Source organism: Diprion similis, chromosome 8 (genome assembly GCF_021155765.1).
Source record: "Diprion similis isolate iyDipSimi1 chromosome 8, iyDipSimi1.1, whole genome shotgun sequence".
Taxonomy (NCBI): domain Eukaryota; kingdom Metazoa; phylum Arthropoda; class Insecta; order Hymenoptera; family Diprionidae; genus Diprion; species Diprion similis.
The window spans coordinates 21,583,238-21,602,749 of NC_060112.1; the positions used below are offsets into that span (position 1 = coordinate 21,583,238).

Genomic DNA, 19,512 nt, shown 5'->3' on the forward strand with positions numbered 1-19,512 from the left:
GACAGCCCGCGAATCTAGGCGTGCGTATATTAACCAACACAATGGACGGCAGACACGACAGTTCGACAACTATCTATGTTCACTGTGTGTTCAACTGACAGCGAGAAGCCAAGTGTGCGATTACAAATCATGTATCCTCGGTTTTTTGCCATTATTCATTACCCGGAAATTTCTGCAATTACAGAGAGGAGAAAAAAGTCGTCTGTGCGTTATTAAAGAGTGTGAACGTAGACCAGCTCGATTAGTGGACCCGTCAAGTTTTTGCGAAGAAGTTAAACTCGGTGTGTTGCAAACTCGATTTGTTATTCTGAAAAACTTCGTCAGACTCCTTGGAGTCTGGCAAAGCTGCAGCCTGAACCGATTTTTTTTTTCTCTTGATTAATAGTTTGCCCAAAAATATACAATTCGGAACGAAAAGACGATTTTTCTCATGTGGTAACGGAGTCTGTGCCTTATATATAATAGCTATATATATGACAATATAATTGAAAATGAACCCATTGTCATTGACGTTTTGTAATATCAACGTGTAGCGAAAAACTAATAATAAGTTAGTAAGTTATAATGGCTTCATCACTGCTCGTAACATACAATTTATCACAAAAACATGTGTGAAACGGTTTTTTGTCTGTTCAATTTATGTGTAGAACCTGTATAATTTTCGTGACCCTTGACCTCGAGGTTTGTCATTGCGTGGCCGAAAGCGACTCGGTTCACGGGCAAAAAAAAAAAAAAATCGGAGTGCAGACGCATATGTACGTACAGACAATACAGTGGCCAGAAACCGTAAGAATGTCATGCAATCTTTGAGACGACCAGTAATGGAGGGTTTCCGTTTCCGGCGAAAGGGCTTGAATAATAATGACTCGCTCGTGTCGAGAGGTGCAGCAGACCGGAAGCGAGATGAGGAAAGCTCCACCGAGCTAATTACGTTCCCCACTTCACCATGCGCCAACAGCTGTCTACCCGGTGAACAGATGACCAGAGATATAGACACGCAGATACTTCGTGCGTACACACGTGTGTGTACTTGTAAAATGTGTCGATCGGCGATCGAGGGACTGGATAAAACCTAGATCAAGTCGAAAAACGCTGTCCTTTAAGATGAACGAGAAAGACCGGACAAAGCGCTTCCTGAATTTCTAAACCATTGCTACTTGGACTGAGATTTAAGGTGAATAACGTGTCAATGATTTAAAAACATATGGATTTATTCGGAAAAGAGTCGAATTTCACGACCTGCAACGATTTAGTCTCCCTTTTAATGGACGATAATTAATATCCATGCTTTCGTTGCAATTCGTTTTACGATCAATTCACCTAAGGCTTATTTTCATCCCTTCAATATCGGACTTGCTTTACTCTAGTTTACACCTGCGGATACATCTGGGCGTATCTACATATATTACCGGTCTACCAGTGTGAGCAACCCATTCAAGACCGCGCTAGAGAACAAGACTTACTTTCAAATCTGCTCTTAACGTGGTCGGAGAATTTCGTTAATTATATATAATTCACACGCCTCAATTGCACAGGCATACACTATACATGACGTATTATGGCCGGCAACTATTGTGTGGATGGTGTGGAAACATCCACACTTGGAATGTTCCGTGTGTGGTTTTTCCACACACGGAATTCGATCACTGCAAACCAAAAGTTATTGAATTTTACAGGCCATGCTACAAAATTTGCTGAAATTTAGAACACGAGAGTCATATCTGTGCGGTTACGGTGGGCCGTCGTTTTCAGATTTTTTATTTAGTCATGGCGAAAGTAGCTCTCTTTATGGAATTTTGACTTATAAAATCATTCACAAGTTCATTTGTATTTAGGTTCACCGAGAAATCACAGAAAACCTAAATACAAATGAACTTATATTGAATGATTGTGTGAATGATTTTATAAGTCGAAATTCCATTAGGAGAGCTACTTTCGCCAAAACCAAAAAAAAAATCTGAAAACGAAAAACATGTGCACCCCCCCCCCCCCCCCCCCCCCCGCGCACCAATCAGAAAATCCACCACACACGGAAAATTCCTATCTTGCCGGCCCTGGACGTATAAGGATGTGCACAGGTTGAGATGAACAAATTTATTTATCCGAACGAAATCAAAACTCCATAGCAATGGCTCAGTTTAAGGAACAAATCACTCTCCGATGCCAAGTGCTAGGTATCCTTGAAATAATTTTCAGCAGACTGAATAATGGTAACTAGTCTTGTAGACGTCATTCGTGAGGACAACGAGACTCCTGTCCAGCCTCATACCAAGACTTGACGGATTCCACCTCATCTTAAGAGGTTCCAGGTTCAATTTGGTCCGTTAAACCGGCTGGCAGCTGGTCCGGTACCAGTCGAGTGTCAACCGCAAAGTCCTTGTCAAAACGGCCAAATTACGTAACCCAACCTAACGAGGGCTGGCATGTGTAACACTTCGCACTTCCTTGTCGTCGTCTCTGGTTAGAATATAGATTGTCAAGAACGATAGGACCAAGTTATAAATCCTCTAGCGAAGTTCGTTCACTGCGGTTATTCACCCCAAGAGATTTCGTCTGTGAGTATACAACATTTGCTATTTTTCAACTAATTCATAACTTTGCCAAATCCAACTATATCAAAACGTGGAATCAGAGATCGCAGTACTCGATTATTATCGAATTGAATCATCGCTCTTGTTCGTCGCATCCTCTTATTGAATCCAGCACGAATTTCGGAAGCGAAAAATCACGTAACTACAATCTGCGGTTGCCCTAGATATGGTGCACAGTACAACGTGTGAATTCCTCTCCGTCATTATTTATTTAATTATTTGGAGGCAGACAATATTCGTGAATCTGTACACTATACCTCATGTAGCCGAATGTCAGTCATTGACACTTACAACTTCAAGAAATTAACTGGATACGAGTTACTCGCGTCTCGCATTAGGCAATGGTAATTTCATTTTATTTTCTTGCTAAGCTCAGTGTGTGGATGAAACGAGGATTGAATTTGTCTTCAGTGTCAACATCGAAGTAGATAATTTTTGAGCTGATTAATTACGGGAACAATTTCCCACAAGCGATCAGCGCCTCGCGCATACTTTTATGCTTCGAAAGCGAAATGATATATCTTCCTCGTTCTGCAAACGTGACGGGGCGTTAAATCACAGATGTGATGCTGCATCTGAACGAACGTGCGGATTTGCTCTCAACGTTTTTTAATTCCTCTGAAAATATGTCATCCGTGATACTTCTCTCCGAAATGGACGACACATGTGCTCGTAACGGACGCGAGAATCGTACCTACTACGTGTGTAACTGTACATGAAAGTCCAACGCAAAGTGTCGTCACTACCTGCAATGGCACGAGTTTTGAATGATATATAATTACGGCCATGGGACCGAATGCTCGAATGTCAGGGCTTTTTGCTTGCAGTGAAGGACAGTGTAAATTCACTGTGAAGTATTAATGGGGAAAGTAGAGATGCTTCACTTCTTCCACTTCGACGAATTAAAAATTTTTAATGCACGTAAACCAAGGTTTCCAAAACCCTCTGAAAGTCATTTTATTCCGATGATCATCGGCAATGGTTTAGCATACATGCAAAGACCAATCATATGCACGTTAACGCTGTTACGTAAAGGAGAACAAACTTTGTTTAACTAATAGGTGAGACATACCACCTGAGACCGAGTACCATGAATATCCGTGGAAAATTTGGTAAAACGGCATTGGATAGGCGAATAATTGTATCGGAGGCGTGACATCCGTTTTTCACAGTGTAATTCTAGTATACAAGTATAAGTATGTTACGCGACTCACCCTGCAAAAATATTCCGTGCGACACCAGGTTCATGGCTAACGCGTCGATGGATCCAGCCCGCCTCTTCGTCGCTCCGCCACTTCCGCCGCCTGAAAAATAGACAATGTTCGTATGATTGCAATTGTTCAGAGTCACAGTTCACGAAGTATCGCGGAAATGTAGCATTCGATGGTTATAAAGCAAAGGGTTCGTAAAATTCTCGGCTTCGAAACCCGAACGGAAATGATCAAGGGAACCGTAACGGCCGTTGGCCTTCTGTTTGAGTCACGTTTCGTCCTGTCAATATTTAAACTATACTGAGCTGCAGCTCTCACCCAGATTACTTAAGTTTGCCTCCTCGTTAACAGTGGCACTGGTAGCACATCTTCGTATAACGCGTAGACATTAATGAGCAAAAAGGCAATGTTGTCAAATTGAAGAATACCTGCAGAAACTTTTCTTGAGAATGGTCTTTGAAGTTTCACGTTCCATTTGGCACTCCCAGAGTCTTTTTGCCGGCGATACCGATCTCTGCCTAAAGCAAGAAACGTTTGGTCGATACTAACCGACAAAAAGACTTTTCACCTTTACGTAAATATGCACCGACTGCCACGTTTTCGCGGGACAGAGCTTTCCCTGATTCGTTCGTATATATCAACGGTTCGACAAACATCCGGACTGTTCCGATTTACCGATGCATAGTGAGTACACACCCGCACGCCGCTTGAATCGTTACCGTGCATGACTCAGAGGACTAATCGATTTGCAGATCAGTCACGAGGTCTGACGAAAGAGGATAATTGTATTGGGATATCGTCTACTTTACCGACAAAGGTGGATGTCACGAGGGCAAATCGCACGTTGAAATCGCTAGATAAGTATTTGACCAGTTATAGAGACGTCAATTAACAAGTGCACGATGGCATTAGTGGCAAGAGGCGTTAAATCGCGATGATGCCTGTCCGATGGATTGGAAGTTTTAGAAAGCTAGAGAGATATCCGCATCATGGTGTTGCCGGTGTGGCTTATACATGTGGGATCTTCCGCAGGTTTAGGAAATACATTATGTAGAAATTAACGATAAGGATTTTGGCCCCCGGAATTAACAGATGCCGCGTTGCCTTTCCTCGCAGCGGGCTTTCGACTGACAGAGGTCAACGATATAGAGGTCATTGCCAAGTGCCGATCTCGCCGAGGACCCACGTCTACGTCGAGAAAGTATCTATATGGATGACTGGTTGTTACAAACTCCCGGCGAATCAAAAAGATCGAACAATTTATTATACCCGAGCCTTGTTATACCCATACGAAATCGACCAAATGGTTCGCCCACTGCAGCATCGCAAATTCCGTTCAGTGGCAATAGAATCAATCACAGTACGTGAGAAGCTAGCTGCACAGCTAACTGGGCGACAAGTCATCAGTCCAGTTGTAATACGGGTCAGGGATACGTACAATGATGAAACTCGGCGATGAGTGATGACTGTCGAAACTTTCTTTCTCTCGCGTGCGTAAAACCCATGCGAGTGCACGGTTGCTCGATATTATTAGTCATTCCAATTATGATTATTTGGACGATATAAATAGTAAAGGCAACACGGTGGTAACATAAACTTTCACCGAATAAGATTTATTCGGATCGTCGTTGAGAAAATCAACTCATTTGACCATCTCGAACACGCGAAGCATCTCAGACCATTTCGTACCAGGGTCCAATCTAATCGAGATCGACGGAGAGAAAGATACATTGCAAGCTGTCCTCAACCTGGACCGGAGATTCAAATAAGCCGTGTTATCGGTAACTTTCGTTAAAGAATGCAACATTCTGGATAAAACAAACGTCGAGGTTGTACTGAGTTCCTTTCAATGTGGGGGTTTGAGCCTACTGCAAATAATGAGAGCTGCTCACGTTTCTTGCGATGTACGGGAACGTATGGTACCAGGTTGTGCAGCAATCGGTTACGTGTTCATAACCGATAGCCTTTACTCGAAGAATGTCGTTTTGTGACTGATGAGCGTGAGTTTCGAACGTTCCATCGCTGACTAGTTTGACTTTGCTGAGTAAATTGTCGATACGCTATAAATATACCGGTTGATCGTTGACAGCTCGCATCGAGTTATACGATAAGAAAAATTATACAACTGTGCATGTACAAGCCGTCCACACGACTTACGCAATTGATGAGATTTTTGTCGGTTATGTCTTCTATTGCAGCTTTTACAAAATCGCTTATTGGACCTCTCGACTGGTAGGTGTAATACCTGGGTAATGGTTCTGCGAATCCATCAAGTACTCGAGTTAAGGAGCTCCAAAATCCCGGCTGTATCCGTTAATTTTTAAGAAAATAATAATTCGAGAATTGAAATGTCAGACAAATTGACTCGTGATCGATTCATCGTTCGAATACTATCTGCACCGTCAGATCATGTGTGTATAGCTCCGGGCACAAGGTTCTTTCATGGATCGATTTTGAAGTAAATCACATCCACGCCATACATAACGAGAAGTAATTAACTAGTCATGGTGACCCTCGGTTTTTTCTATATACGATTAAATTAATACGCTTGTACTAAAAACATTCGTTGAATCTCCGCAGGACGTTTCTCATGCCCTCGGGCACGACCCAGATCCGATCTCTGGATGATCGGGCGAAAGTTAAAATTCGAACGATCAAGATGTCCAGACGAGAACCTTTCCAGGGAACACGTATAACTAGATGCGATACTTCTGGGACCTCGACCGATATCGAGTTACCCGTACGATCTACAATATCGAGGTATCAAAGCTGCTTGTTGCAGAGAGTCATTGACCTTCTCGTCGTAAATAGACGTTCTCAATACCCAAGACATCGGAAGAAAATACCGTGGAAAATTTGATATCGTGAGTCATTACAAAGCAATTTGATTCCTTTGATTCTCTGTATCAACTCTCGATCGTTGGATTAAATTTTACGAGAATTGCCATGCGCGCGCGATGTTTGTACAATTATACCTGTACAGTGCTCCAAGGAAGGGAATGAACCTTTCAGAGTGCTTTCTCGCCTCTTCCTACGCAGAAAAGATACGCGACAGGCACGAAACGATGCGCGGAGTCGACATCCTTCGAGGTATTTCAAGATGGCGTCACGCGAATGTATGTACATAATATGCAAAGGATCGCCAGGCGTGTCTTTATATCGAAAACTGATCGCTGCAGAAGCTCCTCTCCTCTCATCGGCCAGTGATTCATAATCGTTCGTAGGCAAATCGTAAGGTTTCATTCAACATTACACATCTCATCCTTGGCAGAGTTTGCCAAGTGCCAAAAGCTAATACGACCGAAAATAGTTGGTAAATAGAAAGTGAACAGAGCTCCGCCTCATCCAACTCTGCGGGTTACGTATGCCTCTCTGTGTACAATCTTGTACTGTTCGTAGATATAAACACAAAAGATTTACACAGAGCACACATGCCGATGTGTGCTCATCTATTATAACAAGTGTCACCACCAATCGGCAGCTATAACGTAATTTCATGGGTAACAAGAGGTACCGGTATATTCGGAGCTAAGCGAATCGTGAAAAGTTCTACAAATCGTCTAAGAAGATCGATCGATTCGTCTCGAAAGTACAATTATAGGAGATAGCGGAGGACACGGAGATTCCAGGTCACCGGGATTGTTCATTGCGAGTTTGACGGTCAAGTACATAATAGCAATAAGTAGCAGGAGAAGTGGACGTTTCTGACGAAGGTGTTCACCTAGTTTCGTAACAACTCTAACAACTGAGGATATCAAGCTGATTCTTTTGCTCCACCTCGCGCCGTCCGACCCTGCGGACTCGGTACGTATTACAAAACCAATTTCAATCAAATTGGAAGCGAACAACAAGCGGTGACCGACTACTCGTAGACGCAAAATAATTATACTACTATTACATATGTGAAATACACCGCCTTCTAGCTGACAACAAGATGTATATTCAACTGGAGAGATGCCTGCTGGCTTCAAGGCTGCGACGGACAGGCAAGGTCGGCTAGCGGTTCCTAGGTAAGTACGTTTCTTTTTTCTGCAGCCATAAGACTGATCCACGAGTCTGGCCAACTGCCCGGATCATTTACTGTTATTCCCAAGCTCATCATCAATTATTCCCGCGTGTAACCTCGCGGAGGATATATAAAAGTAACTCTCGACTGCAGGTGGTGCACGTGTATAAGTACGTCAAGAGAAATTTTCCTTTTGCAATCGCGGATGTATGACGGATTTGATCATTCGAATGGATCGTTCGTTGCGTGTAGGGCGAAAATTAAGCGGCGAGAGATGTCGAAAATTTTTGTGATATTTGGAAAGTTTGACGTCGCAGCAACGATGCAGAATGCAAACCGCGGTAAACGACAGAGTTGAATGACGGTGTTGTTACATCGAATGTCCATGTGGATTGTGCAGCGGGTAGATCTGTATATTAAATTCGTGCAGTTTGTTAAGAGAATCGCGGGCGGTTCGCGTTTGTCTTGGAAAAAGTGTGCAGTGATTGTAGGCGGATTTCTCTCTCGCTCGATCGGGTTATGTAAATGATTCTACACGGTGGCTGGGTTATATGGGCGGGCCGGACAGTCGAGGTAGGTTTTGTAACTCGAACGGTTCTTTCCCTAATCGATTCTCGTTATATACCTAACGAAAAATTTTCTTAAATGGTACCTAGAGACCTAAAATGGAGGTATAAAGTAGTACAATACGTAACGTGACTGCGCTCTTTAAACTCACAGCTGATTTTAGTGCCGCATAACCCGGATCGAATGGAATTCACGTTGTTAAAACGTAGAGGGATATTGTATACATACGAACTAGAAACTCTCACGGCAATGTGAGTTGTGCGGTTGTATATAATAGGAAAGAAAAGGCGAACCCGCTCGTCATTTGTCGCAACGGATTTCACGTTCAATTAAACAGACCCCGGGCTGTACGTATTGCACAGAAATAATTGTTGTGTAAATAATTATTATTTAATTCGCGACAAAGGTAAATCCGTCAAAGTGTCATTTCCGTGTGTCTATAAAGTGACACGTGGAAAATAGAGCGTCAATTTCTTCCGTACGACCAGACCTATTCAAATAATCGCAACGTTTTTGCAAGCGTATAGAAAAAGCCTTTCGTCGAACGACAAAAAATCATTCACATACAAATTAGCTTCTCATAATATTATTGGTGAACTATAGATAATGTGAGAGGTAGGTTACATCGAAGGAAAAAATCGACAACCGTATCAGTAAACTCTTACCGATCACAAACAGTCATATAATAATCGTTAAAAAGCGTTACTGTATAATGTATATTCTGTTGACTTAAAACCGGATTGGCCTGAAACAAATCGAGAATAAAAGCGCACGGTCGACATTCGGTCAACAAGTGAACGCAGTTTGACCGATATATGCGATCGGAAACTTTTCACCTCCTTGACAAATACGTTACATACCTGCGGCGCAATCAAAGAACAAAGTGTATAATAATAAAAGAAGAAACGAAAAGCCTCTCTTGTAACCCATATATTTTGGAAGATGATTTTTTTAGAAAGTTTTTTAATTTTTTTGAGATTCTTCAATGATACTCGTGTTCATAAAATACGGTGAAAAGATCGAGGAAATGAATTCTAACAAGCGCATACGATGAGAGGCAGTTAGGCAGGTAGACATTGAAAAAATACAAGTTTGACTGGATGCAGTATGTAAGCGACACCATAATCTCTATGCCTTTCAGGATGGTGGCCGTTATCCGTGTATCGCAACTTCTAATCTTGTCCTCGATAATAGGAGAATTATTCCATAGAGAATGTGTGCAACGTACAAAGGGCCAGCGGCGTGTGATTACATCATAAAAAGTGAGGTGGATTCACCGATCCCGCGTCTATAAGCGCCACTCGTCGATCGAATTATACCTGGAGAGATAGGCAACGACCGCTATACCTCACTTGTTAGAAGCATGCCTCAAAGAGCGTGCGATGCGTACGGCAAGAACTAACTTTCCCTCGTAGCACACCCAGCTGACACGATCAGTAGGAAGCATCTTCTTTCCTTTAGCGGCTCTGCAGCTTTTAAGGAAGACGTGTATATTGGCCGAAAATTGATATTTTTTATTAATTTCAAAATCGTTAAGAATCTCGTACTAATTCGTTCGATTTTATTCTACGATATGGCTCATTTGGTTCAGTAGATTATTTTCGAAAATTTGCTAAAACGCTCTTTGTTCTTATATCGACAGCATTAAATAGATAATTTTACAACATTGCACCGATATTAATTACGGTCAACAAATTACGATATTATATCAAAACGACTTCTGAGAAAAAAAGAAAATCTGTTAATACGAGTCATCGTGGGGTGAAATCGAGCAAATCTACAAATTTTTTAACGATTTTAAAGCGATTTCAAAGGAGGCATAGATTTCAAGGCTTTTCTTTGTAATTCCAGGATTTTTTACATAATAATTTGGTAAATACTCATGTTACATTATAGAGGTGCGCCCGGCAAGGAAGAAGATGTCGATTTCTTACCGCGTAAATTTCAACTCGAACACGAAAAATTCGTGACGAAAGCCGAGAGGCATCTGCTTCATACGCCGCGCCGTTCGCCCGATCATTACGGGATTTAACTACTTCGAGCTTGTGACAGAATCTGCCATTACAGACAAGTAGCGAAGCCCCGTGACTCGAAGCCTGAGGTAAGTATAATAGTTGCGTGGATTTTTATCTCGCGAAAGGGTGATTATATGGATTAGAGAACGTTGCGTCAACCTCTCTACGAAGTCAACGAAGCTGTGGCTAATGAATTGCGAATTTCCACCGCATACCTGCGGCTATTAATTACGTATTGGCTTGAAATTTCGCGATTAGCGAATCGAAAGATGACAACATCGTATATGATTTTGACTCCCGAATGTTCGCCTTTTTTTTAATCTCTTTCCTTTCGTCCTTTTTCTCATCTCCTATGATTTAAACGGTAAATAAAATGCGTCAATATCAAAGGCGATAAAATTTGTTAATACTTTACTATATTACCTGCGTATATATAGTACCTGCGTCTCTTGGGGTACGAAAAGGTTCGTATTATAAGAACTGCAGAGCGCACATACGCTTCGCTTTCATTTTCGATACGGAACAGCGGGTTTCACCTCGATTATACCCGTATAACCGGCAACTCGACGACGGTGTGCCTAGAAATTACTCACGCGTCTCGCTGTCTGCTGTATATAGAATACAGATGTATACATGTATACGGATAAACCTATTCGGGCGACTGATTACAGCGGTGCAATAAACCAATAAACTGAAATCAAATAGTCGGCGTGTATAGCACGTACATAGAAATTGTTGTTACAGTTTTGCAGGAAAAGTTTTTTAGACGGTGAAAAATTTATCGGTTGAGTAATCGCGCCACTCGGTGTATGATTTCTTCTGCAGCGTAAATGTTTTACTTTTTTTCATTTTTTCATAGTTATTTATGATTTTGTGTCTGCGCTCATGCTTTGCATTCCGTAATTGGTAGTTTATACTGCTGGACGCTGGTTAATCGAATGCGCGATTGAATTAATCAATGAATGCTTTAGTGAAATGCGTAAATGAATTCCTGTTTGACATTCAGCTACCCAACAGATTCATAGAAAATGGAGAGTAGAAAGGTACACAGGTATTTACGCGGAGAAGGCGAGAGAGAGAAAAAAAGCGAGAGGAATTCGTGGACGCTTCACATAATGAATGCGTTTTTAAGTATCATGTACAGCATTCTGGATACGTAACCGATCACCGTACTAATTATTGTTTCCTACCATAGTTATAACAGGCTTGCGCCGCTATTTTTAATGTCCCTGCTATCCGTGGTTATTTTTGAATTGTTCAATACATCATGAAGCGTGCACGCACAAAACTTGCTTTCCCGAAGAAAAAGGGAACGCTAATGTGTGTAATAATAATAATCTTAAAACAGGTTTACAGTTCCTTATCCCCCCCCTCCCCCCCCCCCCCCCCATCCTTGACTAAGCGAGTTTGAAAAATAACTCCTCAATTAAAGCATCTAAGACGGCGTGGGTAATCAGTTCTAGATTTCCGGTTTTCTTTTTTTCACTCTTCCTCTCTTTCTCTCTCTCTTCCGTGGCGTTAGGTGCTGGTTTGTTTACGCTGTAAACGCGAATTGTATCACGCATTTGCGAGTCTCACTTCCTGCTGTATCTTGGCCTGCTTCAGGAAATTATCCCCGGCACGATCTCTCGAGAAACAGCCCACCTCGGGCTAGCTACACGCAAAATGAATGCAAATCCTTCACCAGCCGAGCGAATTACTATAAACTAGTCGGCAATTATTTTAAGGCAGCGAGATTCTCGGTTCACGACTGCACGTTAAAAGCTGCGAAATAAAAGAAGGGGGCGAAAAATAGTTTGAAGAGTAAAATTTTTTTCACAACTGTAAACTGCATAATGGGCCGCCAGTTTTCACTATCGACGGAACAGGTTTCCGATCCTGGCCACACATGCGTGCACGTGATTCCAGCAAACCAGCCTACAGCAAACTTCACTGCAAAGCTCTGATATTAAAACGCTAAACCGATTTCATGCCGATCGATCGCCATTGTGTAACGGGAAATGCCAAAAGCAAACGTGCGGATCGAACTTCGAGCTCAACTCCAGACGTGTAACGGACTGATGTTCGAATTCCTAGGCACGTAATGTTGCACGTATAGGTGCATGGATAAGTGTAATAACGATACACGTGCCCATCCTGAAGGTCTACGATTACAGGTTTGTACCGCGTAATTCTGTAGGAACCTGGTCGTATATAGGAGCTGTATATATATTGTAAATCATCAGCACGATTCACTGTAGTGAGAAGAAATTGCACTCGTTATAGTTACTAGAAAATTCTAGGTGAATGGAGATCGTTACAATAACGATTCGAATATTGATGGAGTTGCAAGGAAATATGGTAGAATTAAGTCAATGTTTTCTGTGATTACAGTTGTCGATACTGCATTTTATTACTTATGATAAATTAAATATTTTTGTCAGTTGACTAGATATGGCTTCAGTTAAATAAGGCCTGAACATCGAATTATCACAACGGCTACAAGAAATTGTCGTACAACTGAGGATAATCACAAAGAATTGTAATACGTTATACTAGATGTTCTAGTTACGGCTTTGCTGAATTCATTTTCATTATTTACCCAGAATAATATTTTTTGCTTCTGGTATAGAATGAAAATTGTTCGTAAGGACTGTACATAAACAAAACTAGAAATTCCTGTCAATGTGTTGATATGAATCAAGGTTTAGGCTTTTTGATTTTCATTTTAGATAGCTGATCACTAGTTTTGTCAACAAAATTCTTCGATTCTCGACAGATTCTGGGTTTAAGATTATTTCCAATAAAACAAATCGTCTTCACATAACAAACAGAGAGAAATCGGACTTAGCCATGTGGGTTAAAAGATGACCTACAATTTTTAGATATACCTCTATGAAGAAATTCTTCATACGATACGAGTTTCTTTTCTAAACATAGTAACAAAGGTCGTAAGAATTGATTTTCGATTTTTTGACCTCGAGGCAGTTCGTAGATCTGATTTCAAAATCCTCCATCAGATCGTGGAGAGTGCAAATTGCCGTTTAAGACACCCAGCTGATCATCAGAAAGCCGGGATTACAGCAATCTGCAGGATCTACTTTAATTAAGCGGACCGAACATGACGCACTCGTGCAAGTAAGTGAGAATCCATGAATGTAGGCTATCTCACTGTGCAATCATAGAGTTGATCTAAGATGTGAAAACCGAGGAGAGGAGTAGTTTTCATCCGATTCTCTAAAACCATTCGTTTCACTCTGATTGCACGGCTGCAGAGCGGTTGACGTCTTCGGAAGATAGTTCAGAATGTTATTAGAGTTGTGCAATACGACTGTGTTTTGAAAAAAATGCACAACCAACTTTTCACCGATGGTCCACATTTTCGAGATTCTCTTTCGTTATCGATTCATCACGTCTGAACGATTTTTTTCATGGTCAACGATGGATCGTCGAGCGAATAGGGCAGCTACATGACAGAAAATGTTTTATTACAACTTACTTTATGCTCGGTTGACCTTTGCTTGACGCCTGCCCGATGGATAGGTGCAATGCTGCGGGAATTCTCTCGCGCGTTTATACTTGATGCACTTAACGTTATTTTTTTATGTCAATACTTCTACCTCTGGCTATGAATCACTTCGCCGAACCGTATATCACTCGGTTTGGACAGGTATTTTAAAGATGTGTCGAAACTGTGTTTTTTAAAATAAGCAAAAATACTTATTATCGATTATATTTCGTTGTTTTATTATACCCTTACAATTGTTTATTAACGATCACTGATTTTCGATTAGAAATTTCTGTTATACCGACGCACTTAGACATGATTATCGCGTTTTACTTTCACATACGATGTATGACTTGTCAATCTTCACGATTTATAGGCACATTTTATAATCCAATAATCCTTCGTTCCGCACTTGTCGTTTCAATAATACCCGGCTCGATCGCGTTAACGACGTATCGTTAAACGCTTGAAGAATACTTTGAGTCGTCACCTGAACTTGTGCAACTTCCTTCTGTAGAAGCCCTTAGGCGTTCAACGAACTGTCCTCACCGCTGTCAGCTGGACAGACTGAGGTAGGTATCGGAGGAACCCTGCAGCAATTGGGAAAAAGATTTCCAAAAATTTCGCCTAATGGGAATACGGAATGTCGAATTTACGCATGCTCATCCTCAGAATCGTCCGGGAATTCAAACGAGTTTAGCTGGTACGAACCTCTTCACGATTTTTACACACGCACAAAAGAACTTTACGATTTACGGTTATATCTGCTCGATTTAGCCGGACCAATTTGCATTCGCGCTGCGTACTTGGTCACTTTGTTTTTCACGGGCGAACGCCTCCGTGTTCTCGGCGAGTAGTTTGATCTGGCTTGAAATTTCGCGATCAGCCGATTAATGCTGATCCACAAGAAGAAATTCAACCAAATTTTCGAAGGCAAGCAAGGATTTCTTTCACTTTTTCTTTTTTCCTCTGTTTTCTTAATTTTTCTTTTTCAAATTCGCGACAGATTGATTCTCGCTCTATCTCTTTATCAGCTAGGCGGCACTTCAGCCTCCGCGAATAAATAAACGGTGACTTTTTATTTGTATTTTATTTTCAATAATTCTTTTCTTTCTTCTTTTCACACACTTTGAGATTCGGTCGTGAAACCGCAGCTCACGATGGACCGAGAATTTCACGTACCGGGTGTCTTGTAATAATATTTCATCGTTGACGATGATCAACTTCGAGACCAGCGCACGATCCTACAAAACAGCTGATTTTCGAGTAGGTACACTTACATACCTATACTCGTCTGTTTATACCTTGTGTATACCTACGCGATATACTTGTCACCGTAACGATCGGTACTTTCTTTTCAAGCGCAACTCTTGCCTGCAACGATTAACACAAACCCGCACTGTATACGTTGCTCCTCTTTCAAAGAAAGAGAAATATCGTCCGCACACTGTTTCCTCGAGAAATAAAATAAAGAAAGAAAAAAACCAAATTTACACGCAGTCGCGATCAATCTTATTCTTCTCTACGAAATAAAGAAGATCGACACTCCGCGCGTTCGGCATCGGTAATAACCAACTTAAACGAATCGATAAGGGGACACTGCCTAAACGAATTATTCTACGCGGGGATAAAAAAGGATCCGCTTCCTTCTCTCCTGATCTTCGGTTTTAATTAGCGCGAGGTAATCCTGGGCAGGGGGGAAACGGGCACTGTATCGGGAAGCCGCAGCCACACCGTGAGGAGGCAATAGTAAGACTAAGTCAACGATCAAGCGAGGCAAGGTTTCTTGGTGGTGAGAGTGAATGGTTCGTTGGGCTAGCAGCGGTTCCTTACCGCCGCCACTTTGCCTCCTTGCATACGGGAGTTGATCCGCGGTACGAAGGCGGCGATGGTCATGGTGGTGGTGGACAGTGGACAGTAGGTAGTGGGCAGTGGACACTTGCAGTCTACACAGCTGGCAGTGGGGGCGTCGTGGAGAGACATTCAGTCCTACACCTCGTGGACATTCGCATCCTGAACGTATGTCTGGAGCCGATCATCTGCCACATAGGAGGTGGAGGATGATATCCTTGGCGATAAGGACCTGCAATTCGAGATCCTCGTGGGCGTGATTGTCCTCTTTGCTTCCTTTTCTTTCTTTTCTTTGTTCCTTAACGCAGTTGGATTCCTTGTATCTAGGCAGGTTTGCAACGATCTCTTTCTACGCGAAGGATACTTGCGTTATCAAGGTGACGTTTTGCACACTCGAGAGCAAGTTGTGTGTCCTGTTTGATAAGGGTCAGCACGCTAACCCCGAGGGATTTTTTGTACAGGGGAAGCGGTACTCGAGGTGTTTTTTTTTTTCTCGAATTGTTTTCATATATCTCCTGCAATATTTTACGGATACTTGAGTTCAGATTTATTTCTAACAGCTGTTTTCGCAACGATGATAATCGAGTTTAGTACAAAAAAGGCCGTAAACATGGTATTTCTTCGCTGTAGTGTGAGGATAAATTTTCATCACCTTGTTAACCGTTTCAATTATACTGCAAGTATATAAACTTCCGGGTATATCATCAACATCTTTTGTAACTCGTTGAGTATTTTCTTTTGTTTACATAATTGTTTTTTATTCGTTTATAACGCATTGGTAGAACCCTGTATACCTCAGATCTTATTTTACCGTTCTTGAGATCACACTTATGAGAAAAAAGATGTACTGTTTAAATTTATTAAAAACATGTTGCCCATTCCTTTGCGTTTTTTTTTTTTCTTTGATGACACAGACGATTGTCTAATAAAATGAGATAATCTTGATAAAACTAGCATTCAGTATACGAATTTCAGAAATTCCGTAATTTCGGAATTCTGATCCTCCTGTATTTTACGGATCGAGATTTTGCTCCTTCTAAACTTTTGTTTTCGACAAATAATTTTTTTCGTTTCTTGACTGTTCCAAGTATTAGCCGCTCTCAATTTTTAATCCATTTTCTATATCTTCAAATTCCGTGCTTTGTTCATTCGGAATGCCGACTGTTCTGAAAATATGCTTTGTCGTATAAAAGGGGTTATTTATCGAAAATTTTAATTTCGATACCTCGATAATTCGTTGTTTTGAAATTCGCATCTCAAAAATTTCGGATTTTCGACCAATCGAATTTTTGTCTTTCGGGATCTTGACCCCCATGCACCACGAAGAAATGCAATAAGCTTCGCGAATATTAATATATCTAGAACATCGTGACTCTGCTGCATCAGTGGTGCCTCCGTAAAATCGTAATAACAAGGCATGATTCACCGTGCAGCTCGCGGTTTTCCCACAAAAGTGAATAAATCAAGTCACATCGCGGGCGTCACGATCAATGAGCAGAAAAATGCGGTACATTTCTTTTTTCTCGCCTCTTTTTCGATGAAAATTTATCCGCAACGTCTGCAGGAAATAAACAGTCTCCAATACAAGCGCCTCGAAAAGTTGTGTCTCATAAAATTCAGCGTCGTAATTTGCAAAATTACGCGAACTTTGACCGGCGATCATTGGGTAAGCGAAAATGCTTGCCGGCTGCTAAGGAAAGGAACGAATATGCGAGAAAATCAGGTGCGCACGTCTCGCACGATTAAAATTACATGCATTAATCTCGTCTATTCAATTAATACGAAGAAATTAATACCGGCCAAGCGAGAGGTGTTAACTGGTGTTATTAATGAGAGCATGTCGTCGAATTAACGGAATAAAACAAGTGTAATACACCCAGCAGCTCGTGACGTATTGCACGTGTAATACATGTAAGAACCAGTAAGAAAAATCGACTGCGCAATAATAATATCACAGTAGGTCGGAAGAAACCGTATTACAAGTACATGCGGAGGTAACTAGATCCTCTTGTATAGACATGTACCTATATAATAAGCGGGTAAATGGAATAAGTTTGCTTTACTATTACAATAGATACATTGCAGCGAAGTCGCTCGGATTTTACTGAAAGAAATGAGGATAATTCATCCGGCGTAAAGCTGCAGCGTAACATCACTCCGTGGAGGAATAATTCACCGCCTCGGGGAGATACACTTTGCCTAATAAAGGATAAGCCACCTCCGTGACAAATGTTCTGGACGCGGTTCACCGCGGCTAGGCAAGGCTGCAGTGGTTTGTGAGGTGGCGAAATAGGTGGTAGGTAAGTAGGTATCTCGGCTGCTCCGTGAGCCCGACTCGTCATCCAAGGCGTCTTCCTTGTCTTGCAAAACGCAGCTGACGAGTGCAGGAGAAGAAAAACGACGAGGAGAAACCCGAAATCCTATTTCAGCTCTCGAAGATCTCGTCTCGAGACGTTAGAAACGGTAGCTAATTGTGCAATTTGAATAATAACCGTCTTTCCGCTGGTCCATGGCTGCACCAACGATTCTGTGACAAGCTGGAAGAGGAGAACGAAGGAAAGAATGGCAGGCGATGAACAAGTGTTGCAGGAATTATTTAAACAAAACGCGGGTCATTTGCTAACGCTGAATTTTAACCGCCGCGTGCTTCGGCCAGCTTTGCCAAATTACAGGGGACATGTGATTATTCATGACGGTGAACGCAAACGTGACACGAGATAATAAGCGAGTGAATGATCACTGAGTGGTAATTATTTCTTGCCTCGTTAGAAACGAGAACGTGGCTGATACTTGCCAGAAATTAACTTGTTGGTATCAGACAATGGGATAAAAAATTACTTCTCACAGGGAGAAAGTGATCCTCGATCTGTCCAGGAGACGTCAGTCTGCTGCTCTGGGTTCACTTGAATAAGTTTACTTCCCAGAAACAAATCGGATCGACGCAGATTGTACGACGACAGAGCTACGCCGTTATTTTTTCGCACGATTCTAATTGCGACATCGTCGAGAAGCGTTATAATTACCGTGGAGTTTTATTTTCTTTTTTTCTTTTTTTTTTCTCTTTCGTTTCTACCTTTTTTCAATTTATTCACTTTTCATTTCATTTTATTTTCATTTGATTACGCCGCGATGGGGAGGATTGCATCACCGCTGACGATTGTTCGTAAATAAATTTTCTCTTGTAATACCTCTAAACACGGTTATTCACTGATTACTCAGCCTGCAGTTCGACTGCTGTGCAGCTGCAAACCAAACTGCGTCCCCTTTCGTAACGCAGGAATAATTATTATACAAGCATGATCAGATATTAAAGAGATTCCTTAGCCAAACATTAATAATTTTTATTAATTTTATAACCAGGCAGTCGTACTTTTAATATTTTTCAAATTATTATACTCGCAAGCTATGAAGATCTCTTTGGTAATGCGAAATATCAAATATTGGAATTATGAAGAAAAACTTAGATATTCATCAATGCTTCGTTTCAAATCGCTGTAGCCTGATAAAAATCTGGCAGAGTAGTTCACTTTTTCTCTAGGCTGGTTAATGTTATTCAGAAAATTGTTTTCTACAAGCCCACTGAAACCGATTTTCATTCTTTCTTTCAAGCAGCAATTCGGCGTTACATTTGCTGATCACAATCAGTATCAGTGCAACCTTGTGAAATCAAATATTTAACAATGCCGACTAGACGAAAAGAAAGTGTCTCAATGGATTTGTAGAAAATAGTCGCCTGAATAAAACGAGCCATTGTGTAGAGTGAAATCGAGCGAATCGACTCGAT

The 19,512-nt window shown here is 41.4% G+C and overlaps 1 protein-coding gene across 1 annotated transcript in view; it reads right to left on the reverse strand.

Annotated features, from left to right (window-relative positions):
* Positions 1-13,969, reverse strand: part of LOC124408600 (uro-adherence factor A-like) — a 98,891-nt gene extending 84,922 nt beyond the window's left edge. Inside the window, exons 1-2 of the mRNA XM_046885631.1 lie at positions 13,869-13,969; positions 3,806-3,895 (exon numbers count right to left, since the gene is read on the reverse strand). Of these exons, the coding sequence (XP_046741587.1) occupies positions 3,806-3,839 (34 nt within the window). The 5' untranslated portion in view covers positions 3,840-3,895; positions 13,869-13,969. The remainder of the gene's footprint in view (positions 1-3,805; positions 3,896-13,868) is intronic.
* Between the last annotated feature and the right edge of the window lie 5,543 nt (positions 13,970-19,512).